Genomic DNA, 25406 nt, shown 5'->3' on the forward strand with positions numbered 1-25406 from the left:
AACCTTAATGCTGCTGTTATTTCAGAAAGATTGAAGCTATTGGTGAATCTAGAATATGGCAGCCTGAGGTAGTCTAAATAAAGTGGTAGTGAATAGTGAAACATTTTGGTTTGGTTTTATTGAGGATCGTCACTTCACAATTTTGCCTTCCAATGTTAGACCAGAGGTTAATCATTGCTGGTTGGTTGCAAGTTGATATTAATATTCCTGTGGACTTGTGAAGACATGAGAGAACTGTCTCCACAAAAACACATCTTGGATACATGCTTTTTAAATCAGAGATTTCACCCCAAATCAATCATGGCTTTTTCTCCTCACTGCAGTACCCAGCATAAGAGCATTGATCCTAAAACAGCATTTCCAGTAACTTATTTCAGAATATGTGAAAAATAATCCCTTCTACTTGGAGAAAGTTACACCAATAAAAGTGCTTTTTAAATAATCGAACATAAATCCAACACTCGCTGTTTTGCCTCTTTCAGACCCCTAAGGAGTACGAAAGGGAGTATAGTCGAGAGCTCCAGCAGAAAGGTGTGGAAGCCAGCAAGTTTCATGGCTTTGCCTACGATGGGATTTGGGTCATTGCTAAAACCTTGACTCGAGTGATGGAGCTGCTCCGGATAAAACAACGGCAGAACACCTACAACAACTTTACTGTGGATGACCGCGAAGTGGGAAAAATGGTGCTGGATGTCATGAATGAGACAAACTTCTTTGGTGTTACGGTAAGTCATGGAGCAGATTGCCATTTTTGAAATATATGACGTTATTGTAAAATAGAGCACAGTCTGACATGTAAGATGTCAAAATGAGTTTCTTTTACTTCACTCATTTTCATACTCCTTTTCAAACTTCATGTCATCAGTGCAATAACTGTCTACACTTAATTGACCTTTGCAAAGATAAAGATATTTTCCGCACATACTAGATATATGTAGTATAACCTTCCATATAACATTTATGATATTGCAAGGTCCGTCAACATTGATGAGGCTCATACACTGAGGGAGAGGTAGAAAGACACTTGTGCATATCATTTGTACACAGATACAAACATGGTTTAAGTAACACAATCAAAATGCCATAAAATATGTCGCTGGTGATGGGAAAATTAAATCATCTAGCTTTAAATGTCTATCCATGTAAACACTGTGTATACTACAGTATGGAGTAGGCAAATGTCAGAACAATGCATAGAGGCATTAATTACTGCTCTGTAAAGCTGGAAGCTTGTTTGCAGAGGTTACTTAGTCATCCTTGTCTGTATGAAGCCTAAAGTGATGCCATTTGGTACTGCCGACTCACTCCAGTGCATTCAAAATTGATCCTGGGAGCTACGCTCACTTCAAACTGTGTGTGTGTGTGTGTGTGTGTGTGTGTGTGTTTGTGCGCGCGCTCAATCTCACTTCCTATTGAGCTGTTAGAGGATATCTTCTGTTCCCCTGTAAAGGCCACTCCATTATTAGAGGATGCTGTGCTGCTCCCAGCCTGGACGGCCAGTAAGCATTCAGGGCCTTGCAGTACATTAGAACATTACTTATATCCATAACTGCGTTTACAAATAAATGGGCTGAAAAATGCAAGTGAAGAAAAGGGGAGAAAGATGGGCTACAGTGGAAAATTACAGAGGTACAGTGTCCCATAAACACTTTTCTCATGGACACAGATTAAATGTGGAAGGATGAGAGAAAGTGGATAGACTCAATAAAGCTGAGATACAGATGCACAGTGTACAGCAAATGTCAACAGAACAAGTGAAGAAGACAGAGAGAGAGAGGAAAATAGCCTTGGTGAAAATCAGAACAGGCTGCTGACTTGTGTTATTGTGCGGTCCTTTGGGGCAGATGTTCCCGGGGGTATTTGTATATTGCAGCACCATACCAAATCCTCTGCACCGTCATTCCTCACCCCTCTGCTCTCACCTCTCTCAGCACAGACACACTGAGGGCTCCTGATCAGTCTGTCTTTAGAGACTCATGAAGCAGAAAAATGCAGCGATATTGATGTCCAAGTAATATTATTTGACTTTTTACTCCAGGTGCACAAAAAACAATTTAGTCCTCTTTTTTTGGATAGACTAACAATCTTATTCTCTGCTTTCATATCTGTATTGACTCATTGATCCTACATATGTATCCATCAGTGGTGGAAGAAATATTCAAATACATGAGTTAATGTAGAAATATCACACTGTGTATAAATAATTGATTTACAAGGAAAAGTCCAGTAAATTTTTGATTAAAACATTAGAAGTATGTGCCTCAATCAATCAAAAGAAAAAAAGGTTATTATGAAGAAGTACCCTTTTGAGGGTTCTCTCTGAAAGTAGCAGAGAATATAGAATATTAGTGTACTTAAATGAAGTATTTGTACATTAATGAAAATTGAACTTAAGTACTGTAGAGCTGAAGTTAATAAACTCAGTTAATTTGGACTTTTTATATCCATCATTGTCAGCCAGTGTCACAATTTATTATTTATGACTCAATTCTATTAATACTGCTGCAATATTAAATACATATGTATCAGTAATGAAAATGTTCAGGATATCTACAGTAAATATACCATACATCCTCTTGTTTTGCTGATATTCTATATAAGAAAATAAGAAAATATCACATCAGTTACATAGGTAAGAGAATTTTTTATTGTTTAACCAGCTAAAGTCTTTTATAATGATGTGTTCAATATGACAACCACAAATCCTCCATAGAATAAACACATTCCAAGCAATATGGTAATGTGCATGTGGTAAACAATTATGTTGTTTGAAGACATCAGCATTGCAGGAATAACGAAATGCATTTTTGTACCAAAAGATTTGAGTTCTCTTGACTATTGTAGCTGTTCTTTTCAGGAATTACATGAAATGAGATCAAAAGTGTTCCCTGTGTGCTGCACACTTTGCACATGGAAACTTTCATGCACACACGACGATCAAAGACATAGGAAGGCAATTTCCCTTCCGCACTGCAGACATCTTTTGTGCTATTTTTGAATTCAGATTTCAAAAACAGCTATTAGACTATTAGACAGTTTACTTGTTGACTACACTGACTTCCAATAAAGATTTATCAATGTGCAAGCACCAATGAGATGGCAAATTCAGGCTGTTTCACCTTTTTTGTGTGTTATGTGCACGTGATCATGTGGGATTACAGTTTGACTTGAGCCTTGTGTCTTTCCTCATGTCACGATTTTACGCTGTGTTTGCTGTGCGCACATACGTCTCACGGGACCAGACCACTGAGTCCCGCTGCTGAATCCATAGCAGAGGAAAGAGAGTGATCATGTAGGTCTCCACAGTATTGATCTGGCTGCTGTCAGGGCCACAGAGAAGAAGACTGACATTAGCTGTGAGAGGCTTTCAGTACGGGTAGAGAGCAGATAGCTGCCAGAACCACAGGATGTTGTACATTGGAATTCACCAGGGAGGGCCACATGGGAAGAGCCACAGCAGGTTGTGATGGGGGATGACAAGTGTGTGGGTATGGTTGTTTTGTTTTGTTTTGTTTTTTTTACTGCTTTTTATCTGTGGTCAGTGGTCATTGTGTTGGTATCAGTGTCTTTCTGGGTAATGGCGAGTAGCACAGCCTGAGGCTTGACACTCACCTCATACACACAGTCACTGAAGTGAAAGAGAAGGGAGGGGCAGGGGCGTTTTGTGCATCTGTTGTCCTCTGTTAATGTGTGTACGTGTGTGCAGCGCAGTTCCATTCGCATCAGCTGTGTTCTTACCTCAAACCCTTGAAAGCCCGGAGGATATCACACCTGCAGCCCACAGACCGATGTGTCATTTGACCCCAGCACTCCTGTCACTGACAGTATTCTCACTTCCACACACACAAAGTAATACCTGGCCGTCTCCACTTGTCTCACCTCAGAAACACACACATGCACAGACACAGTGATTGCTCAATCAGCCATCATTGTGACTCAGGTCTGAATGTCCTTTGAATACTAGACAAGAGACACCTGGCTGGGTCAATACACTCCAGTGAGGTTGCCTAAGCTGCAGTGGAGCATAATACCTCATGGAAAGAGGCTTCACAGTAGCTTTTTTTGAATTTTGGTCAAAGGAGGTTAATTTAATCTGTGGAGGACAGACAGTTATTTCCAATCAAGGATGTCAGTGTCAGTGCCTCTGCATGTATTTGATATACTTTGCATATTCTGCAAACTGTGTATCCACTTGAGAGAACAAATTGGAGGCTGTTAAAATAACTACACACCATTTCAATAAGGTTTGTGATACTTCCACTTTTGCTGATGTGAAGGGCAATTAAGGTGGCAATGGTGGCACAGAAAGAACCTGAATACATGCACTCACAGTCGCTACGGGTTCAAGTCAAGTTCCCCTGTTTTCAACGCACATTGTCTGACCCTGTTTACACAACACTCTTATCTGAATGTAATACCTAATGAGCTGAACTGATGTGCCCCCCTTTCTCCTACTTATACTTCAGGCATAATTGCATAGCATATTGTAGGAAAGAGCAGCACGTGACAAAAGGAACTCATTAGGGTTGACAAGTCAGATTGACACTCTGGTGTGAAACATGGGGACTACGGGTGTCTCAGGAGTAGCTTGTTCTACTTGCACACCACGCATCATCAGAGACTCATGCATGGACTTAAGCATAATGTGGTAACATATTAAGTACATACACACAGACATGCTTGCGCACGCCCGATCACACATCAAAGATGCCACACAAAGACTGGGATTCAAACAGAGGGGTGGGATTCTGTTTCTCTACTTCAAAGCTTGCTATCTTTTTGAGGCAAAATTGGCTCTCCAGCTTCCTTACCCATATTTTCCCCTCAGCTGTCTTTTAATCAGCCAATGCAAATGCTCTCCCTCTCTCTATCTATCTATCCATCTCTCTATCTATCCCTCTCTCTCGCTCTCTGCTCTCACCTTTGTTAGCCAGCCAGTAATATGTAAACCCAGTTAAATGTGTAATTAAGGAGCTCTGTAAGCAGATGGCGGGGCTGAATTAATTGAACAGTCTTGGTAGATGAAGAACCAAAGAGAGGTAGAGACAGAGGGAAGGAAAAATATAGAACAAGAGAGAGAGAGAGAGAGAGAGAAAGATGGAAGAGATAAAGCGACAGAAGCCAAAATGATTTGAATATGTCTTATGATATCGCTGCAATGTTGGATGGCTTTTATCTACCTTGTCTGCATTTTCCAGTCACTCCCTGGCTTGAAATTGTTTACATTTAAACATATTCCATTGTTATTTTCTCACTGTTTTAGGGTTTCTGATAAACTGACAGATTAAAAACTCAGTTTTTTGACAAGAAATTAATATACATGAAATATGGCACAGAATGTCAAAATCTCAGCTGTGTTTACTGACCACACCTTTCTGTAGTCAAATTTGATGATTGCCTTTTAAATACAATCCGAGCCCAGATTTGCACCAATGCTATGTGAGCAAACACATTTAAATCAGGCTATCTTGCTGATCTGATGTTGTTCCAAGGATATTAGCAAATGAATTGGTCCAAAGATAATTTTGTTTACTTCTATAAACAGATCAATTCTGGCCACTTCTAATCAAATGAGATGCAGTTTGTGCAGGAGCCGAGACTCTGCCCTTTGCCTGCCAACACTCCTGAATCAGGGAAGCACTGTGCATAAATTTAGTTGAACTAAGCTCCTTTCTTTTCTACTGAAATTCAGTGTACTGCTTATGCTGCATCTTCTCCGGCAGAATAGGATGTTTTTAGAACTTAAATTATGCATGGTATTTGTTAGATTAAAGAGGTATTTTTCGTTTTTCTCTTTCTTCAGGGCCAAGTCATGTTTCGGAATGGAGAGAGGATGGGCACAATAAAATTCAACCAGTTTCAAGGTATGTGTTACATTACTGCTACTACACTCCTCAGATTAACCTAGCAGTTTTCTCTTCAGGTTTTGCACAGTCATTAGAGATCTTAACTTTTGCTCAGACTGATTTGAATGGAAAACATTCTTTCAGAACATTAAAAACTTTTGACATTCGTGTAAATGTATCTGTTGTCCTTGCTTCTCAACTTTTCACATCCACTTCCGACCATCCATGCCCACTCTTGACATGTCTCCTTATTATTGCTATTGCTGTGTTTTGTTAAATTTCCAACTACTGCATGTCTGTGTTCAGTAAAACCTGCATTTGCTTCAGAAATTTTGCAGAATTATCACAGTTTTTAAAAAGCCATCTACAATTTTTTCCAAGTCACAAGGCTGCCCCAGTGGATGTGCCGGTATCTTTAATAGATTCTGGCCAAGAGTGCTTAAGAAGAGCTTGAGGCAGAGTCATACATGTGGGAAAAAGGGAGGCTGAAGGATTTTACAGTTGTGAGAACAGAAGCTTTGTACTCAGATTTGTCTCATTAGTTGTTCTTCTGGAGAGGATAGCAATTATTTGCATGACTGTGCAATGGTTGTCAGGAAAAAATAAACATGAAAAGTTTTAGACTGTTGTTTTTCTGGTGAGGAAAGTCTCCACAAACCTTTCTGTATGGAGTTGTATGTCATCTCTGCATCTGTGAGGCTGCAGGGTAGGCTAAATTGCAAGGCCCATGGGGCTCTACCCTGCTTTATCTTCTCTATAGTGTTGCGATGTATGTCTAGACAGTTAAGGTTTGTATAAAGACATGTCTCTGTACTCTCTGTCCTCATAGCATCATCCTGAGGTTGTTTTTGAGCCAGCAGGCCCTGCTGAGTCAGAGAATAACCCATAGATTGCATCTTGATGCTGGGAATTCCCAGCTCCTAGGCTCCCGAGACTGTATGTAGCACACTGCATGGGGTTGTTCAGTCCTCTCTGCCTAACCATCTTATCTTCCCCGCTGCAGAGGGCCTCGATCCCTCTGGCTGCATACATCACACTCTGTGTGTGAGATAGAGAAAAGTATGTGTGTGTGTGTGCTCAGGGTGGGTGGGTGTGTGCGCCTCTGTGTCTCTGTATTAGCATACACGTATGCTAATGCTGTTACAGCCAAGGCTCAGTGTGTTTGACAAAAAGGGAGCCCACACATAACTTACAATCATTCAAGTATTAAAAAAAACTGAAGTTCCCATCAGGGTAGATGGTGATGAGCATGCAGAGTCCCAGTTCCAGTTCTATATTAGATATTAACTGTACACAGTAGGTTCTTTTTTAATATTTAAGGTAATATAATGTTTTTGTTGTTAGTAGACTAGCGACAAGAGTTCTTGTAAGTTGTAATTTCAAGTAATTGTTTAGAAAATATAAGAAAATAATATATGTAAGAAATAAGAAATAATAATAAAAAACATGCAGATGGACATGAATCAAACTAGAATTGAATGACACCATCGGTTAAAGCAGTGCTTCTCAATTATTTTCTGTTGCGCCCCCCCCCAGCAAGTAGAAAACAATTCGCGCCCCCCCCCCCCCCCCCGCCGCGACTATAAATAATAGTAATAATAATATGTAATAATATTTAATAATATGTAATAATAGGATGCTAACAATTCTCGCTGGTTTACTGAAGTAGCATTCACAAAGCGGGATGATTGTTGGCAATATTCGGCACGTTTTGGCTGAAAAAACTCCAGCGGCTTATCAGCATGATTGGGATGTAATGTCTTCAAGTGGGGCCTTCATTTATTTGGCTTCATGCTGTCCGCTGCCAACATTTTTAGACAGTAAACACACCGGTCTGTCGTCTCCCACTGTAGTCACAGTGAAGCCAAGCGCTACATATGCTTCGTCATATTTCCTCGTCTTAGCTTTCGGGTGAGTTACTTTTGTCTCATTATCTTCGTCTCTCTCCGCCTTTCTTCTCATCCCTGTTAAAAATTTCTTCATGTTGTCTCTTAAGGGTTCGCTTACTGCACTTCATCTCGCCTGCTCGGTGCAAAAAAGCCGCTACACCATAGAGCTAATACTCCCTGCGCACACTCTGACAATGAGAGCGCCACTGCCAACTACTGTAGTGGATGTGCAATTACACTTTATTCTAGTACGGCAAAAAAAGCATGTTCCCCAGGGTCACACGCGCCCCCCCTGGCATCGCACCGCGCCCCCCCAGGGGGGCGCGCCCCACTATTTGAGAAGCACTGGGTTAAAGTAATGTTTAACTTGTGTTTTCTAAGTCCTCTCAAAACACAGTACACAGTTTCATTTTATTTTCTTGCAGCTGTGAGTGACTCCTCTCTTCCTTTTTTCATTGCATTTTGAAGACAATAATATACATCAACAGCACACTTAAAAAACAAAGTAGGACGCAGCTATCAGATAGACAGAGTGAGAGGACATAAGTACATGCACATTATTGCACCACATCTGATGACACCTACAGTCTCTGCCACTTTCAGTTTGCAACAAAACTGAAAGTGGGAGGAACAGGAGAGTGCTATCAGAAAAACTTTGTCCGTCTCACTTTTTCACCTTTCCAAAATATTTCTCCCTGCTGCTTGTCCACAAGGTCTCCGACTTCCCTCCACCAAATCCTCCCCTGTGTCACAGCTGTCTCTTACTATCTTCACTTAGATTTATTATATCTCTTCCACCCCTCCTCAACTTTCACTCTTCATCACTTCTCCCTCACTTGTCAGTGATCTTGAATTTGTCACCCTTTTGACACACCAAGAGCCTGAGCTGGGTGGAGAGGAAAAGAGGGACAGCCCCAGCTTGAATATTTCAAAAGGCAGTGATCCTGAACATGACCCTATCATTTGTCCTCAGCCTCTGATCCTCCATTTTGCCCTGTCAGGCTTTCTTAGTCAGGGGCCTCGATGGCCCTTATTCCCACTGTCTCTCATGGGGAAAAGAGATAGCTCACTACTAGAGGTCTTGATCACAGTTTGCAGTGCCTCAGAGTGCAGATTTTAAATCAACGCAACACCAGGCTTGGTAGATAAGGAAAGATGGGCTTTTAGTAATATCATCTTACTGACTTACTATATATATGTGTGTGTGTGTGTGTGTGTCAGTAAGGTGAGGTTGTGACATGTGTTGTTAAAGGTTAAGATGTTTTGGATCATAAGAGATAAAGAATAGGATTTACTATCTACAATACCCCTCAAGTAAGAATTAATTTCCTGCCTTTCTGTCATCTTCTGCAGCAACAACCTCACTGCTGTCAGTTTAACTCCAGGCAATAGTCTTCTCACAGCCCTTTCAACTTAAATAGCTCTTGAGAATATCATTGAACAGTACCACCAGTGCTTTTAAATGAAGCATCAATTTTTCTTCCATGTTTGTATTTTACAGATCTGACATAAAACAAAATGAAATGATAACTTTATCAAAGACAAACTGATATGGACAGCTTGGGAAATAACTCTAAATGAATTAAGTCACATGTGCAAACAAGCAACTGCTACAGAGATGGAGCAGAGTGTGTGTGATAAAAGATGCTTGGGATTTGACATGATAAAAGACTTATACTGGAAATCGGGCCAGGCAATCACCACTTTGATATTTGTGTTTTCAGACCAGCAGGAGACTGCTCCAAAGAGAAGTCATCTGTGCCTCAGAGAAAAATAATATATAACTTCTTCATTTTCTTTAGTCTTTAAAGTGGAACAGTTTTTAGAGTTACACACTAACTGCATTGAAAAAGAGGATGTAGAGGAAGAACCGTAATGAGAGAAGGTTTTGTTTTGTTTTCACAAGATTTGTTAACAATGAAGAAATTTAGAATATCACTAGCATCATCCCTAAAATCTTCAGTATATTGTGTCAGGAAATTAAAGTTGTCCAGTAAATAAATTTTCTACTGAAATTACAGTTGTTTAAAGCATCTGATTACACATAAAGGTATAAAATGTCATTGCTCAGGCTGAGCAACAGAATGAGCTTTACCAGCCTGGTGCAGCCATCAATATTCCCTGTGGGGGCAGAGTGCTGGGATAGTATTTTAGCATCTCAAAGGAAGAATGTTGACATACAATCCCTTCTCCTGTTTAGAGCCTAACAAAGGACGTGGTCAAGAGGAACATGGTTATTGATCCTCGTTCAGCATTGGCAAGTTTGAGAAATACAAATCCTGATTGTGTATGCACATAAAATTTACTGTTCTGAAACTGTCACATATAGTCTAACATCTTCAACATTTGCTGATGCTTTGATGCCAGAATGTGAGCTCAAATGAGGTGACTCACTGAGAAGTGATGAGAGGGGAAAGCGGTGCCCGGTGATGCTGCAATAGCTGATTTTATCTGTCATTTTCTTCGTCAAGGACAATGCTGCTGAGGAGTTCAATGGGCCTGTAAGAGTGACAACAGGGAGAAGCAGAGACAGATTTGTGCGTGCACACCAGAAGAAATGGCAGGTTGTTTGTAGTGCTTACCAAAAAAGAATCAGAATTATCTGTCCTCTTTTCTCATCCCTTTCTTCTCTCCTCCCTGGTGAACACTCTAAGTGAGTAATCTTTATGAGTGAAGGCCCTGGTTTGTCTGACAAGGTCATGCTTCCTCCCAATATTACACCTGAGGGACTCATCGTTGTTTCTAAAAGAGAAAACACTAAATCCTGAAATAGTTGTGTTGAGGTTTGAGCAAAACTCCACAGTGGTGTTTACAGGCTGGGGTATACAGCAGCTTATACCCCCTTGACTGAAATATAAAAGTCATTGTGTATTGCAGGTACAGTTGCATTTGTTTCCTTCTGCATCAGTTGGAGATTATTTTCATAGTGTGCATTTGAAGATTGCTCTTGCTACACAGCTGATTTCTGTGATCTCTGCTCTTCATTGCTATTTAGGTTTCCTTGAGGTAAAATAAACTGATAATTGAGGATGTAAAAATCAGGAACATCATTTCCTGATCATATTAAACTGCTGTGGAAACTACCAATGGAGAATAACATAACATAATAACATTAACATAATCTTAAAGTTCTATGTTAGGGATATTTTGTTATATTACTATGGGTTTTTGCAGGATTCTGTGATATAAAGGTCTCACAGTGGTTGTACCACTGCGTGAGACTGTACAGCTAATGTAATTTTTAGTCTTGTAATGGGCTTCAGAGATGGTATCTCTCAGTCTGTCGGTTATTTGGTTCATCACTTTGATCCAGACTGAAATATCTTAATATCTAATGGAGGGATTTGGTGCCTTGACTTTCTAGCTATCACCACCATCTATCTGCTCAAAATTCCAAGTTGATGCTTTGGTGCATGAGAAAATCCATCCATCCATTTTCTATACCGCTTATCCATCAGGGTCGTGGGGAGACTGGACCCTGGACAAGCACACATGCACACGCTCATGCCTGTTTTATGCATCAGATTTCTGATTTGAAAGTGTAAAAGCAGCTTGGAGAATGAAGAGAAAAGTTTGGACAACTTAAGTACATGTGTTTATTTTAATGTCTATATTTGTGTTTGTTTTTTAACAGGGGGCCATGAAGTAAAGGTGGGAGAGTACAATGCAATTGCTGATGTGCTGGACCTCATCAACAACTCCATTAAGTTTCAAGGTATGAAAAAGGCTAGAAAAGTGTGTCTGCATTTGTATGTGACTCTGTCAGCACTGACTCAGGAACACGAAAGGCTCTGACTTGATGTATTTAATGTGTGTTTGGATGTGTGTTAAAGGATCATCACTTACCACCTCAGCACTCTTGTCCACTTGCTCGCTTTAACCCAAACTCTCTCTCAGGCACACATAAACACTCAGACATACTCAGACACCACCAGCAGCCAGGGCAGAGATTCACCACTCTCCTTTACTGCTCTAAACTGTCCCCTCTCAACTAAATTATTTACTAGCCCACCCCCACCCCACCTCTTGTGTTTGCTTGTGTTGACATACTTTGTAATTTGTTCGATCCCCCTGGCTATTCTCCCTTCCACCAGCCTCCCACTCTTCCTCCACCTCGGCTTTGCCCCGTATACAGAAACTCTAGGATAGTACCATCTAAGATGCTTGTTTCCACATCCCTGACCACAGTAAGTGGAGATGTGTAAGATGATGCCATCTCGATCGATTGGCACACTGAGGGGAGAAAAATAGAGCAAAAGATAAGAAAGTGCAGTGTGTAACCACAATAACTTGGCGGTGGTGCATAGAGAGACATGCACTCAGCTAGGGAAAACTGAGGACCAGGAAATGGATCTCAAATAACTGGATGTCTGCTCCAGTGTCACAATTTTGTGGTTGAAGGGAGGAAGTTTTGAAAGAGGCAGGTTAAGTCGTCAAAGTGAAGAGAAGCTTCACTGTGAGAGTACAAATGTCCAGAAACCCGCTGCTGGTCGAGTACTCTGTAATTTTAGAGGTATTATATCTATAATCACTTCTTGTTCTTCCTTTTAGGTGTGGAGCCTCCAAAGGATCGTACGTTTGTGCGTTTGCAGCGGCGCCACATCAACGTGCCCCTCTACAGCATCCTGTCCACCATTACCATACTGGGCATGCTCATGGCAGGGGCCTTCCTGTTCTTTAACATTAAGAACCGCAACCACAGGTCAGCATTCAACACTGGTGAACACAGCTTTGAGAGCAGGAGAATAGAAGCTGGGATTAGATGAAGGATGGAGAGTGAAGGTGAAATAGATAAATGCATGGTACAGCAGGAAAGTAAATGAGGGGTTGGTGTTAAGGGAAGAGGAAGAGATGGACGAATGAAGGATGGGAAAAATCAGAGGAGATTTACTGGTTTTGAAATCAAAGAATGATCAAGCATGAGAATGATGATTGAACTTTTACTGTCTGCAGGTGCATTATCATTTCACATTTCGCTCTCCTCAGTACCAAAGCATTTTGATAAATAGAACTTACACTGTTTTATTCTGTCTTGATCTACTCTAATCTTGTGTTGTCTTCCAGACTAATCAAGATGTCCAGTCCTTACATGAACAACCTGATCATCCTTGGAGGCATGCTTTCCTACGCCTCCATCTTCCTGTTTGGCCTGGACGGAGGCTTCGTCTCTGACAAAGAGTTTGAGACCCTCTGCACTGTGAGTTCCCTTAAATATTTTCATGAATAACCAAGCCAATAAATACAAGTTAGACTTGGATGTCTGTCATATTCAGTCCCAACTGCAAAAGTGAACTTTGCTCACTGCCTAATAAAATAGTTGGGGCCGTGGATACTTTTTACTGTTTTCTTACTTCAGAAATGTAAAATGAGCACAAATATGCAGAATACTCCTGACACACAAATCACATCATGCACCATGTGACCAACAGTAAATGAAAACTGAGTGAATCGCTCTCCAGGTCACTAGCTACCATGGAGCTCATTAGGCGTCTTCCCCCAGGTAGCATTTCTGTGTGACTAGATTCTGGATTAATTAAAGAGTTTTGATTACGGTGATAACTGGTTTCCACTGAGATATCCCCTTCCCCGACACGGAGGCACACACATGCACAATCAAGACATGGGAGGCAGGGCACGTCTTGAGCTGGCTTCCTCCCAGCTGAAGTGCTGCTACCAAGCCAAAACAGAGCTTTTTACTTCAGACAAGGTTCTTCAGGAAAGGATCACCGAAGTTGATCCATTCAGCACCAATCAATATGTGCTGTTCTCCTTGAGAATGGATTGTGTAATTGTTTTTTTGCTGTCTGCTTTACCCAGTGCTCTGTATCTACCTGGCTTTATTACTTTCTAGATGTGGTAGAGAAGAGAGGCAGGTGTAAATGTATAGTGTAGGCCATGTAAATATGCACTCACAGGCATACACATGAAACACATGCAACAATTTACAGAAGCACACTGGCTATTTTAGTATTTCATAGTCTGTACTTGAATTCTAAGCTTTTAAAACATGTCAACAGAGTCCTTTGTGTCAAAGCAGTAAAAGAGGTCTACATTTTGTTTCTCATTAAGATGAAGTGCTCTCAGGAGTGTGACAGCTTCTGTGGTCCAGGACGTTCTCTCGGAGATGAAAAATAAATCTGACAGCTTTTTATTTTTAGAATGCTTCACAATGCTATTTTGAATGAACTTTTTGAGAAAATTGCAAGTACCTGTCAAATCAGATGTTACTTTAAACCTTGATCTCCAGTTTAAGATTTGACATGTTGCGTGTGTTCCTGTTTTTCTGATAGGTTCGGACATGGATCCTCATTGTTGGATACACAACTGCTTTTGGTGCCATGTTTGCCAAGACCTGGAGGGTGCACGCCATCTTCAAAAATGTGAAGATGAAGAAGAAGGTATTAAAAATATATTTTATAATGAATATGTGATAGTAATGAAAACGTCATCAGATTTGTAAGGGTTAGGGTAGAAGAAATCCTCTTTTTACTGATACATTTGATTGTTCAGGTTATGAAATATCAGACATATTTTTATTTTCATTTCTTTAATTTTTTTTTTTAAACCATATTGGTGGTGGTTATCCTAGTGAATAGCCATAACAAGTACGTAATGATCCTCTCTGACTGAATATGGTTCTGAGCCTTTTATTTCTTATCACACCATGTACATCTGCTGGATAGAAAAGCTACCAGTTCATAAAACCACAAGCATCTCCATTAAAACATTGACAGTCTTATCCAGGAAGCTTCACATGCTTTTTGAAACCCCAACACTGGTGTGTGTGGGTGCTTGTATTCACACTCATGCTTTTCAACAAACACTCTGAAAGACTGGCAGCCCCTGGCACCAGCTTTTGAATCTTCTCTGGGAAAAAAAAAGAAAACAAGATTCAGAAATACAAATGGCTTTTCAAACATCTGACACAATCTGTTTCACTGGCCTAGTTATATAAAGTGGTGCCGAGTGTTGTAACTGTGCTTGGCCTTTTGTATTTATAGATCTTGCTCTCTCTCATTCTCTCTTTTCTCTCTCTATCTCCCTCTCCCTTTTGCATATTGGAGGAAGTGTGGGTGGCCTGCCAGAGAGAGAGAGAGAGAGAGCAGGAAGAAAGGGATGGATCAAAGAGTCGGAGAGGTTCGAGGGATGTAGGGAAGTAGTGGCAGAAGGAAGGGTGGAGAGACAGAAGGAGGAAGGCAAAGCAGGGCAAAGGAAGGGACAAGACAAACAGTGTGGCACAAATTGCAAAGAAAGTAGGTTGGACAGAAAAGAAGAAAGCTGTAAAAAGAGGGCAAAGGATAGATGAAGATAAGGAGAATCAAGATTACAGGTTAGAAGACAAAGAGCTATGACCTCTTTAGCTTGGGTTTCCAGCTCAACTCTCCAGTTGGGTCAACACAAGATCACCATGTTTTTTTCAGCTGATTCCAAATGAACAATAGTGGAACTGGCTTTCATATTTTTTCGCAGTAATAGATTCAAGGAACACTAAACAGGCTTGACCCCAAGCAAATTATCTCTGCTCAGACCACCCTCTCCCTCTCTCTTTCCCTTGCTAATGGAGATAAAACAAATGTTTTGTTTCTTCAGAAGCAATGCTCACCCCTAGGGCGTATTTCAGCAGTTAAACCTAAAGATGTATTCTCCTTTGGTTCACTGACCGGGTCTGTTTGCAAGACACACACTTCACACTTCCTCCACACTGATTGAGTGCAGGTGCATTGGCTCCAGTAGAATGATGGTTGCTGTTGGTGCCCTGAAATCTCTGTCAACTGCTGTCAGGGAAAGGACAAGCACAAGTGTTAGACATATTTTCTTCACCAGTGGGGCTGGAAGTGCATCTCTCTCTCTCTCTCTCTCTCTCTCTCTCTCTCTCTCTCTCTCTCTCTCTCTCTCTCTCTCTCTCTCTCTCTCTCTCTCCCCCCAGCTCTGTCTCCATCTTTTTTTTCTGTATGCTGAGGAGCGGACAGATTTTAAATCAGTGGGCTGTTCGATAAGGGTTCCACTCGTTGAGCTACAGCCAGCACTCCTTCACTTCTTAAATAGGCTAGCTAAGAGCCAGAGAGTGTGTGAGTGTGTGTTTGTATGTGTGGGGTGCTGTCAATCACTGTCTTACTTCTCCAAATACACACCACAGATAAACACACTAACAAAAAAAAGAAAGAAAAAATCACCCCTTACATAACCCCTCACCCACAGGCCCCTGTAGCAGTCTGCCTATCTTGGTAATTTACTGAATTCTCCCTGGTGACATATTGCCAGATACACATGCACACACACACAATCACATGGTAGCCTTTAGCTCGTTACACTTGCACACACGCATACATGGACATACATGTGTCTGACATATGGCGTTTCTAAGTCAGGTGCTCCACTTTGTAGTGGACCTTGCAGGGAAAAAAGAACAGCGTTAAGTCAAGATGTAAGGTTCAAGCAGTCCCTCCAAAACAGCTGTCCATTCCTGGCAATTTCAGCATCACTTTAACTGTGCAACGCAAAGTAAATCCAGTCCACTTTGCGCACGCAAAAGTAAAGTTACTGTCACCTGCAAAGAGCTCAACTTAAAATCTGAAGAAACACTTTGAGAAAACAGAATATTTGTGGATATTTTGGTGTCTGCATCCATTTTTTTTAGAATAGGGTGAAATATTTTTCTTGTTTGGTTTTAAAGTAATTCAGATTCAATTTTTAATCCAATGGGTTTAGTACAAAAAATGAAATTTGTATTCAATAGCTTAATACAATTGAAAGTAATCTCACTCAACCACAAGCACTCATAATCGTTGTGTACACACACACACACACACACACTGATCAACTTTTAGTGTGTCACATTCCTTTGTGGAGCTTCATGGATCATACTGATTGATAGAATATTTTGAAAAATTATTATTTTCAAAATGTGAATATATACACAATTTGAAGAGAGACACTAGAGCCCAACTGATTTGACACAGTACCAATAATACCGGGGGGAAGAAAACACTACATAACACTTCAGATAATTTAGAGTCATTATGTAGTTTGTCTTGCAGACTCAGTTGGCAGGGTAACATGTCACAGTTGAGCAGATGGTGGCGTACAGCTTTTTTTGTAATTTCCCTAAAATATCACACATCTCACTTTGTGTGCTTTCGTCTTTGTTTGAACTATTTACTTGTTAGAACTTTCATCAGCCACATTTTGCATTTTTTTTTTAAACTTACAGGCTTTGAAGCAGCCATTTGACTTGCTCTACTTTAGCATTGCTGTATTTCTACAAGAAATGTCCCTCTCTTTGCCTTGTGTATATTTGTTCAATGCCAACACCATCAAAAGACACCAGATCAAAAACAATCCCCTCATGCATTTCATCCTGAGCCCACCGGTGGATAGAGGACCATGCGAGACCACTGTGCTGCATCTGGGTTATGTGATACTCTCCAAACACAGCCCACCCTGTGTTCCCTGACCTTTTCTTTGATCTGCAGTTCCAGCCAGTCAAATGCTATTATAAATAAAGATCACAAACAGGTCACAGCTTTCATCCTTCTAAAGTTCATGGTACAAAAGCAGAGCATTTGTGGTTGACAGCATTGGCTCTTGTTTGGTGGATCCTTTCCACATTCTCCTGCCAAATGCAACAATATCGTGGGTAGTTGGTGGCGTAGTATTGACAGAAGATGTCCAGTGGTTCTCAGTCCTGAACCAAGAGAGCAAAATTTGCTAAATATGCTACATGTGCCATAGTTCAAAAAAGCATGAAGTATGGAATTCTGAACCAGAGCTTGGTCTTTTGGACTTAAACTTTGGCTGGTTTCCTATCTCAGTGGGTGGTTAATTGCAGCTAAATGCATTGTAATCAGTCCCTGATTAGATGGTGAGAATGAAACCAGCAGGGCTCTGGGTCATGAGATCGGATGAGAATCACTTAATTACAGTGGTCAGTAAGAAATGTTTGAAATGGCTCTACAGACGCACATACTATTACATAACATTAGCAGGTGTTTGCTATTGGGTTAATATAAGTATCTCATTTTCTTTTCCCCCTCCAGATCATAAAGGACCAGAAGTTGTTGATCATTGTTGGCGGGATGCTGCTGATCGACTTATGCATCCTCATTTGCTGGCAGATTGTGGACCCTCTTAAAAGGACTGTGGAAGAGTACAGCTTGGAGGTCAGTGTAAATTTTAGTATTTTCTTTTGTTTTTGTTTTTTTTTTTCACATCTCATCTAAACCTGCATTTGATTGTAGTTTTCTTTATGTTGATGACTGGCATCAGCTGGGACATTCCCAGTGACATTGATTCTTATTAAAAATGAATTTGTATTTGGGGTTTAGGCAAACAAAATGTCCGCCTTGGGCTGTAGTGGGAGCATCTTTGTTGTGCTTGTTATTTTTGGGTCAGGATGTGAGCCATTGCTGCCTCCTGTGCTCATCCCATGGCCGGACATTTGCCAGTTTGGATGTGAGACATTGGCAAGACCCGTTGGAAAAGAGGCACTTGGCATCACTGTCTCCTCTCCTCTCCACTGTCTCCGCTGGTGAGGTGGCGTGGTGTAGAGTAGAACTGAACTCTGCCTTGCTGTGATTGGTTAGAGTAGACTCAGATTCTCTGCAATTGGTACAGGATAAGTCTAACTATACGCCCAATTGGCTAAAATGAGCATACTGTTGTGTTGGCATTAGAGGTTGATGGCATGTGAAGTGTGTTTTCGGTTCGTGACATGTTAGCACATAGCCGTCAGTGGTATTAAGAGAATGCAGACTGTGAAATAGCAAGACACAGCTGCATATTTATTTTCTTGGTGAATTTAGTTGTTTTGGTTAGTGACAGATTGACCATATTTCTGAAGTATAAAATATTGTACAGCATGACTTGACTGTTTGGTACATCTGTCTTTCTGTAATGCCTAATGTTGGTGTTGCTCAGGAAACTGCTTAAAGGCAGTGGTTAAAAACTCATGTCAGGAAGATTTCGAGCTGCATATATTAAAATAGCTTTGAGAATTTCAGCTCATGCCGTTAAATGAATGGCTTAGTGTTCCACCGGTTAAACATAGAGGCTGCTGCACTCATTCATTCCTCACTCTATTAAGCTGTTACACAAAAAGATGGGCTCACATCAAGCTGCGGGCCACTAATGCAGTATAAAGATAAAATGGGTTATAGAGCTGGCGCAGTGAGGGATACTGTACATTTGGGACAAGTACTGTATCCATATGTCACTCTGAAATTTTAGCAAAGGTGTGCACTGCAGCTGTGCTTCGATACATCTGAATATTTATATGTGGAACAAAAAATGCTCATGAGGTGAGAAAAATTCAAGACAAGACAACTTTATTATTAAGAGAAGACTGAAAATGTGTAATCTGATGTCATATTTAAGGTCTCTGTGAGGTTTTGCTTTCATATCTGTTTATTGGATATGTTCATGTCACTGAGTGTGTTAAAGTAACAATAGCATTATTGAAAAATCAGTTTTACATCTCTATATGTTATTCCCTATAGGGGCTGACAAATAACTCAATGGCACAGCAGAGATTATGTTTACATTACTGGTGCTGCTAAGAACAGACAAGTTGGAGCAATTACTCCACTGCAGCTGAGATTGAATTATCTGTCTTTGAAGACCACAGAACACGGATACTGCTAAGTGGAGATTTTTTTTCCTAATGAGTGGTCTTTTAAGCCCTCTATACCTCAGAATGTAGGCCACGAGACTGTTAACTGGCTCCCAAGTCTTCCTAAATTGATGCCATTGGTAGGATCCTCGTTAACCCTTCTGCTTAACAGAGGTTATCAGAGGGTCACTGCAGAGAAAGCCAGGGTCTACTGGTGGAATTTTATGGAGACTTCTTTTGTTTGCATTGAATGGGTTTTCATGTTGTTTTCTTACTTGTTGCCAAGGTCCTGAGGGAAGAAAGGACGGCTGACACTGTATTACACCTAGTTTTGACTTCTCCATGTCTTCCATTAAATGAAAACCCTGTGAAGGCTTATTTAAGAGAACTGAGTGCAGGTCAGCCTTTCTAAGTTTTTTTTCCTGTCTTAGTCCTTGATGAAGCGATTCCAGTGGGAGTTCTCTGAGGAAGAAACTAATGTAGAGATACATACTATCTTGCTAGCCTTATTTACATTCTTGTGTTCCTTTTGGCGTAGTCTGAAGGTATACTTAGCACATTTGTTACAACTCTAGACAAAGCCGTATTTCCTTTGTGATGATAGCCACTTATATATTTAAGCCTGCCTAAAGGGTATTGCAAAGCCTTGCTTAACATATTCATTTGTGAATGTTGTCAGTGTGTGCAGTCGGGTCCTCATGGAGTATTTTCAGACCCTAAGCCCCTGGCCAGGGGAGTGTTGTGAATATATTAGCCACTCAGTGTAGGAGTCTGCATCCCCCCTGGGGGTTGTGGATCTGCATGCCTGGGCTGAGGCGGAGACTCCACATGCCTGCCCAGCCAGCCAGATTTCTAGCACCAGCAGCAGTGGACCCTTGGGGCTCAGCTGGGGGACAGACAGCCTCGAGCTCCTCTGCTCCCACAGCCTCCAGGCTTGTCAGGTGGGACCAGAAACCAGAAGGCAACCAAAATAAGAGGAGAGACAGTTAACGGAAAAATGAAAACACGGTATGGACATATTTTTATGGTAATAAACATTGTTAGGCCCGACTTTATCGCTGCATCAAATAACAACGGTTCCCTATTCATTTCAGTGAGGCTTGTTGTGATGGTACAGCAGAGGTCTTAATGCACAAGAATCCTGGAAAACAAAAAACACTGAAGGTCATGTGGATAAAAAAAATATCTTGACCCTGCATCAACCTTTGCCACAAGGAAAGGCAACACAGTGCCAATTTTTGGTCTGGACTCCCATTTTGAGGGTAGGGGAAGGTTACCACTGTGGATGGTCTCCATAGGGTTCAGGAGCCAGTGAGTACTGCCTTTGACTGACTATCAGTAATTGACACAAGGAGAAGAACCATTACTTACTCAGTTTACTGTATACTCTCACATCATGCTTGGCCTCCCCTGTGACTTTCTGTTGTCTTTTTCATTCTCTCTCTCTCTCTCTCTCTCTCTCTCTCTTGGTCTCCCTCTCTCTTTTCTCTTTCTCTCTCTCTCTCTATTTGTCAGAATCCTCCACCCCTTTCCATTTCCTTTCCCCACTGCAGAGGCTTGGGAATAACTTTGGCCTTGGGTTCACAGAGCTGTATTTACCTGCTATACCCAAGGGTATGCAATATGACAGTTTGGTGTTGTTCAACTGTCACAGTGCTTGCTGTTGTGTCTGAACTATCACATAGGAAGATTTCCTTATTGACCCAAATGAAACAAGGGTAGGTACTTACATATTGTTTACCGAAATGGTAATGTAGTGCCATTTTTGAGTTCAGATAAACATAAAGTGGGAAGACACTCAGGAATGATCGTCAGTGCAAGTGTGTACTTGGGAGAGAAATGGACTGTAGTGTGCTGAAGTGGGTACTCCTGCATGCAATCACATCTATGCCCTGCGGTGGTCACAGATACAGGTACATCTGTATTGTAAGTGGATAACTGGCTATGGTAGAGATTTGGGGTAAAATGATCTTGATGCTGTGGAACCAAGATTTGGCCAGTGGAAACCAGTGGCAGAATTAGGCAATTTTCATTGGGGATACCATTGAATTATCATTGTTATTATTATGTAAAAGAAATACATCTAACAAGAAAATAAGGGGCAATTTTAAGCACTACAGCTCATAACTACATTATTTGGAATTCAGACAGTGGAGAAATAATATAAAATAATATTCAGTGTATCCAACTTTTTTATCTTATTCCTGCAGATAAAATAACTAAGAATCTTGCACTAGTGTTCCAAGCTTCAGAATAGTATTATTGTTCTCAGAGATCTTGGAGTTCTTCTTTTCCTTCTTATTTGTCTGATATGATGCACCTATGTAAAATACAGGCTATATCAACACTATCCTAACATTATCCTAATCCTAACAATGTTAACAAAATAAATATTGCATAATGCATGAAAAAGTTAAATAACTAACTGTTTGCTATTTTTCCTCTTGGCAAGCTAGGGGCCCTATATTTTGTTAAATAAATACAGCAATAATAGTGTAATCTTTTCCCTCTGATATTATTACCTTCCCTGTTTGTTGGTTGGCTAGACTGTCTGTTGTAATGTCAGTTACAGTTGCTACCCCATACATCCACATTTGGTGGAAACATGGACAAAGTCAACTTGCATCACAAGAAGTGAACCCACTGCTCTGAATTCAGCAAGCTAAGCTTAATGATCTACTGTTAGAAAATCTAGGGCATCCCCCTTTGCATCCTTTATTAGCATTAGCAAGAAGATGAAACTGTGAAGAGGCTGACAAAAGATCCTTGTGGAATGCTTCATAAAACTCAACTGATTTAATACCCTCCCAAATAAAAGCAAAGAAGGGCCAGAGATCAAGTAGGGAGTCTTTGAGCCTCTGAAATGAGAGGGGAGTGACCCCTGAGTCTCATTTTAATTACAGTATGTAGATGATATGCCTTCAACTAAAATGACTTGTAACCTTGACATTGTCCCCTAACTCTCTAAGTCAAGCCTTGTCTCTGATCTGCACTTCAGTGTGTACTGTACATAAAACACAACCTAATGCTCAATTCAATAAAATAAAATTAAAAAAAAAATGTTGATAAGATTAAAGTTAACTTGGCCAAGATGGTAATTACAATTCTACCTCTTCCCTGATTTCATGCACTGGAGCAACCTCTAAATTCTAAGAGAGCACGGAAGAGTCTGCATATCAGTGTGTTTTTTCCCAGAGAGCTTATTGAGATCAGGAACAACTCTGGCTGTTCAAGGAATGTCCTGGGAATGCTGATGGAGACGTTGAGCTGCAGTGAGCAATTAGATCCATTTTGTGGCTCGTTAATAATTGAGCATTTGTTAATGGTGTGGATGTTTCAGCAGCAGCAGGCTGCTGGTTGCCATCACATTAAGTCTTGCAGCACTGACACATGTTGCAGTATCAATTCACACACGTGTACTGCAGCATGTGAGTGTATGGAATATCTGGATTGTTAGGTGTTGCGTTTGTTTCACAATGTATAGGTGTGTGTGACAATGTGACCTTGTGTGTATTTCAACCTCTATATGTACGTGTGGAATCTATGAGCCCACTCAGGAATGGATATGTTTTTGTACATACGGCTACACATAAACACCCTCTCTTACTGTCCCGGGCATTGTCTCGTGCATAATGAAGGACAAACCGTCGAGAAAGGATGATTAGCATTCTGGTGGATCCTGCCGCAGACCCCCTCTACTCTAGTCTGTCCTCTTGTCTCCTCTTCCTTCCCCTCCCTCCTCTGTCGTTTTTTCCCAGCTTGGAAGCTGCTGCAAGCATCAACGGGTAGGCTGCAAAAGAATATTGCAGTGTGGCATCACCATGGTAACGGCCATGGTTTCTGACATCCATAATGTTGAGAGTAGCACTGTTGACAAAAATAGTGAGTTGGGGAACCCACCTCAGGATGGCAACACATGCAGCGAATATTTTGAAAATCCAAAATGCACTGAGCTGATTGGTGTGATACACGGTCATGCTTGCTTATTTATGTGCAGATGTCACAGAGATTTCCCTCTGCTTAAAGTGCTCCAGTGCTTTGACAATGCACTCGTCTGTTCCCAGTGTCATATCACTGCAGTGGTAAGCCAATGTGTGACTCACTACTAGCATTTAATGTGTAAACATTCCTCTTAATGAGATGATGAGGTGATAGTGAGATGATGGCCTTAACATAAATCTTGTTTTCAAATTTGAGGTTGCCGTTTTTTACTTCTGGCATTTAAACATATCTCAAGTGGCCATGCTTAGATTACATTGCTATTTCTCTTGCTGATAGGCTCTGAAATACCATCTGTTCTCATAATATTTACACATGCTATTGTTATAGGAGGGGGGAAAACACAGTAACACAGTCCCTGAAAATAGAGAAAAGTCATTGTAGACATAGCTATGCTGTAAGCGACAGATGAGAAGGTCAGTTATTGCATCTGTTATAATTTCTGTTAATAATCTCATCAAAAGTTGACAGCAGACACATGCTATGTTTGTGTGATTGTATCCTGTCTCCGTCTCTTCACTGGGTAAAATTATCCTATATATAATTATCCTGAATAGTTTGTGTTTCATGTTTGTGGTGCTACTGTCTGCCACTTGTGTTATTTAAATTGAATATACTCTCCATACTGGAGTAAAGTTTTGGCCTGTGCAGCATAATGCTTCTTTGGCTTATTTCTTAGGTGATTTAAGCAATCTATGTCTTCACAGTTTTAAGTTCTGTTGGTCTATAACTTGAAAACACATGCACAATAGTGCCAAGCTTAGAGCAGGAACCACTTAATACATGAATATTTGATTATTTATATTTAAGCTTCAATGTAAGACAAACTTTTCTTTTTTCTTTCACTCATCTTTTCTTTCCATCTTCTTCTTCTCACTTCTACTGGTGACCTTTTCCAGAGTCCTCTCACAGACCTGCTAACACACTCTCTGTTGCTCTCCCAGGTGTGATTTTTTTTTTCTCACATTCAACCCCCCTCTCTTTTATTTGTTGTGTTTTCTTTTCCTCACAATGTCAATTTGCTTACTTTGAAACTTGCTCTCCACCTTTGTCGTCTATCCATTTCACTCCCATGTAAGATGTTTCTCCATCAGAACAGTGTCACCAGCCTTTTTTTTTTATTTGCAGACTGATTCTTATTCCATACTGTCCCTATCTCACTCTGTTCCTCTCTTGCTTTTCCTCATTTGGCCCCCACACTCTCCTGGGAGTGCGCTGAAAAAGCAGAGAAAAATCGAAAAACAAGCTTGGGAGAACAGTAACGGTGGACAAGACTCAGGCTGACCTGAAACATTCCCTTTTCTTCTTCCTCAATTTCTTTCCTCCCTCGACTTTCCCTTCTCTCTAACTCTCACTATCATTTTTCTCTCAATTCACAATCTCCCTATCAGTTTTCCGGTTCCATGTCACTTCTACAAAGAGAGGGATAGACACCCAACCATGTCCTCAGTTGCAGTCAGGATTGGGTTTCAGTGTTTCACATTAATTTTTTTTTGCTGCCTGTTTTGCTGTGCATACTGTAGTTTTGTGATTGACAAAAATAGTTTGTCTGCAGTCTCAGTGTGCCCTGTACAGTAGGTAGCCACTGTACATCTGATTTCAGTACTTAAACCAGCTTCCAGAAGTTTAAGGATCTATCAGTCTACCAAATTCGCATCAGCTCTTTCACCATGACACCATGCTTATGCATTGCTTGAGCTATGAGTCTCCTACAACTCTACCAGTACAGTGCAGCCAACCCCCAAGCACCTGAATTCACCCATATGGATGAAGCGAAGTGAAAACAGCGTGTGATTAGATTACCATAATAACACAACTTGCAAGCCCCAGTCTGCGTTTGTGCATTTGAGTGTGTGCTTTGTACACTCAATTGCATGGACCCCATTAGCAACGCATAACAATGTGCATTGCAAATATTGAGTTTAAAGAGTGCTGTAGAGTTTGGTGTTTTAACAAAACATAAAGGTGACAGATTGTTCACTGGATTAAATAACTGATCTCAAACAAGTTTAAGGACACCACAACTTCATATTTATGTTATACAGAAATGAACTGCAATTACTG

The 25406-nt window shown here is 40.8% G+C and overlaps 1 protein-coding gene across 4 annotated transcripts in view; it reads left to right on the top strand.

Moving 5' to 3' along the window:
* gabbr2 (gamma-aminobutyric acid (GABA) B receptor, 2) overlaps positions 1-25406 on the top strand; it is a 166975-nt gene that overhangs the window by 102625 nt on the left and 38944 nt on the right. For all 4 annotated transcript variants that reach the window (XM_046417964.1, XM_046417962.1, XM_046417963.1 and 1 more), the window contains 7 exons: positions 483-725; positions 5804-5864; positions 11370-11450; positions 12287-12437; positions 12800-12932; positions 14026-14133; positions 17773-17895. In XM_046417964.1, the coding sequence (XP_046273920.1) occupies positions 483-725; positions 5804-5864; positions 11370-11450; positions 12287-12437; positions 12800-12932; positions 14026-14133; positions 17773-17895 (900 nt within the window). The remainder of the gene's footprint in view (positions 1-482; positions 726-5803; positions 5865-11369; positions 11451-12286; positions 12438-12799; positions 12933-14025; positions 14134-17772; positions 17896-25406) is intronic.

This window comes from Scatophagus argus, chromosome 17 (genome assembly GCF_020382885.2).
Source record: "Scatophagus argus isolate fScaArg1 chromosome 17, fScaArg1.pri, whole genome shotgun sequence".
In the NCBI taxonomy this organism is placed as follows: domain Eukaryota; kingdom Metazoa; phylum Chordata; class Actinopteri; family Scatophagidae; genus Scatophagus; species Scatophagus argus.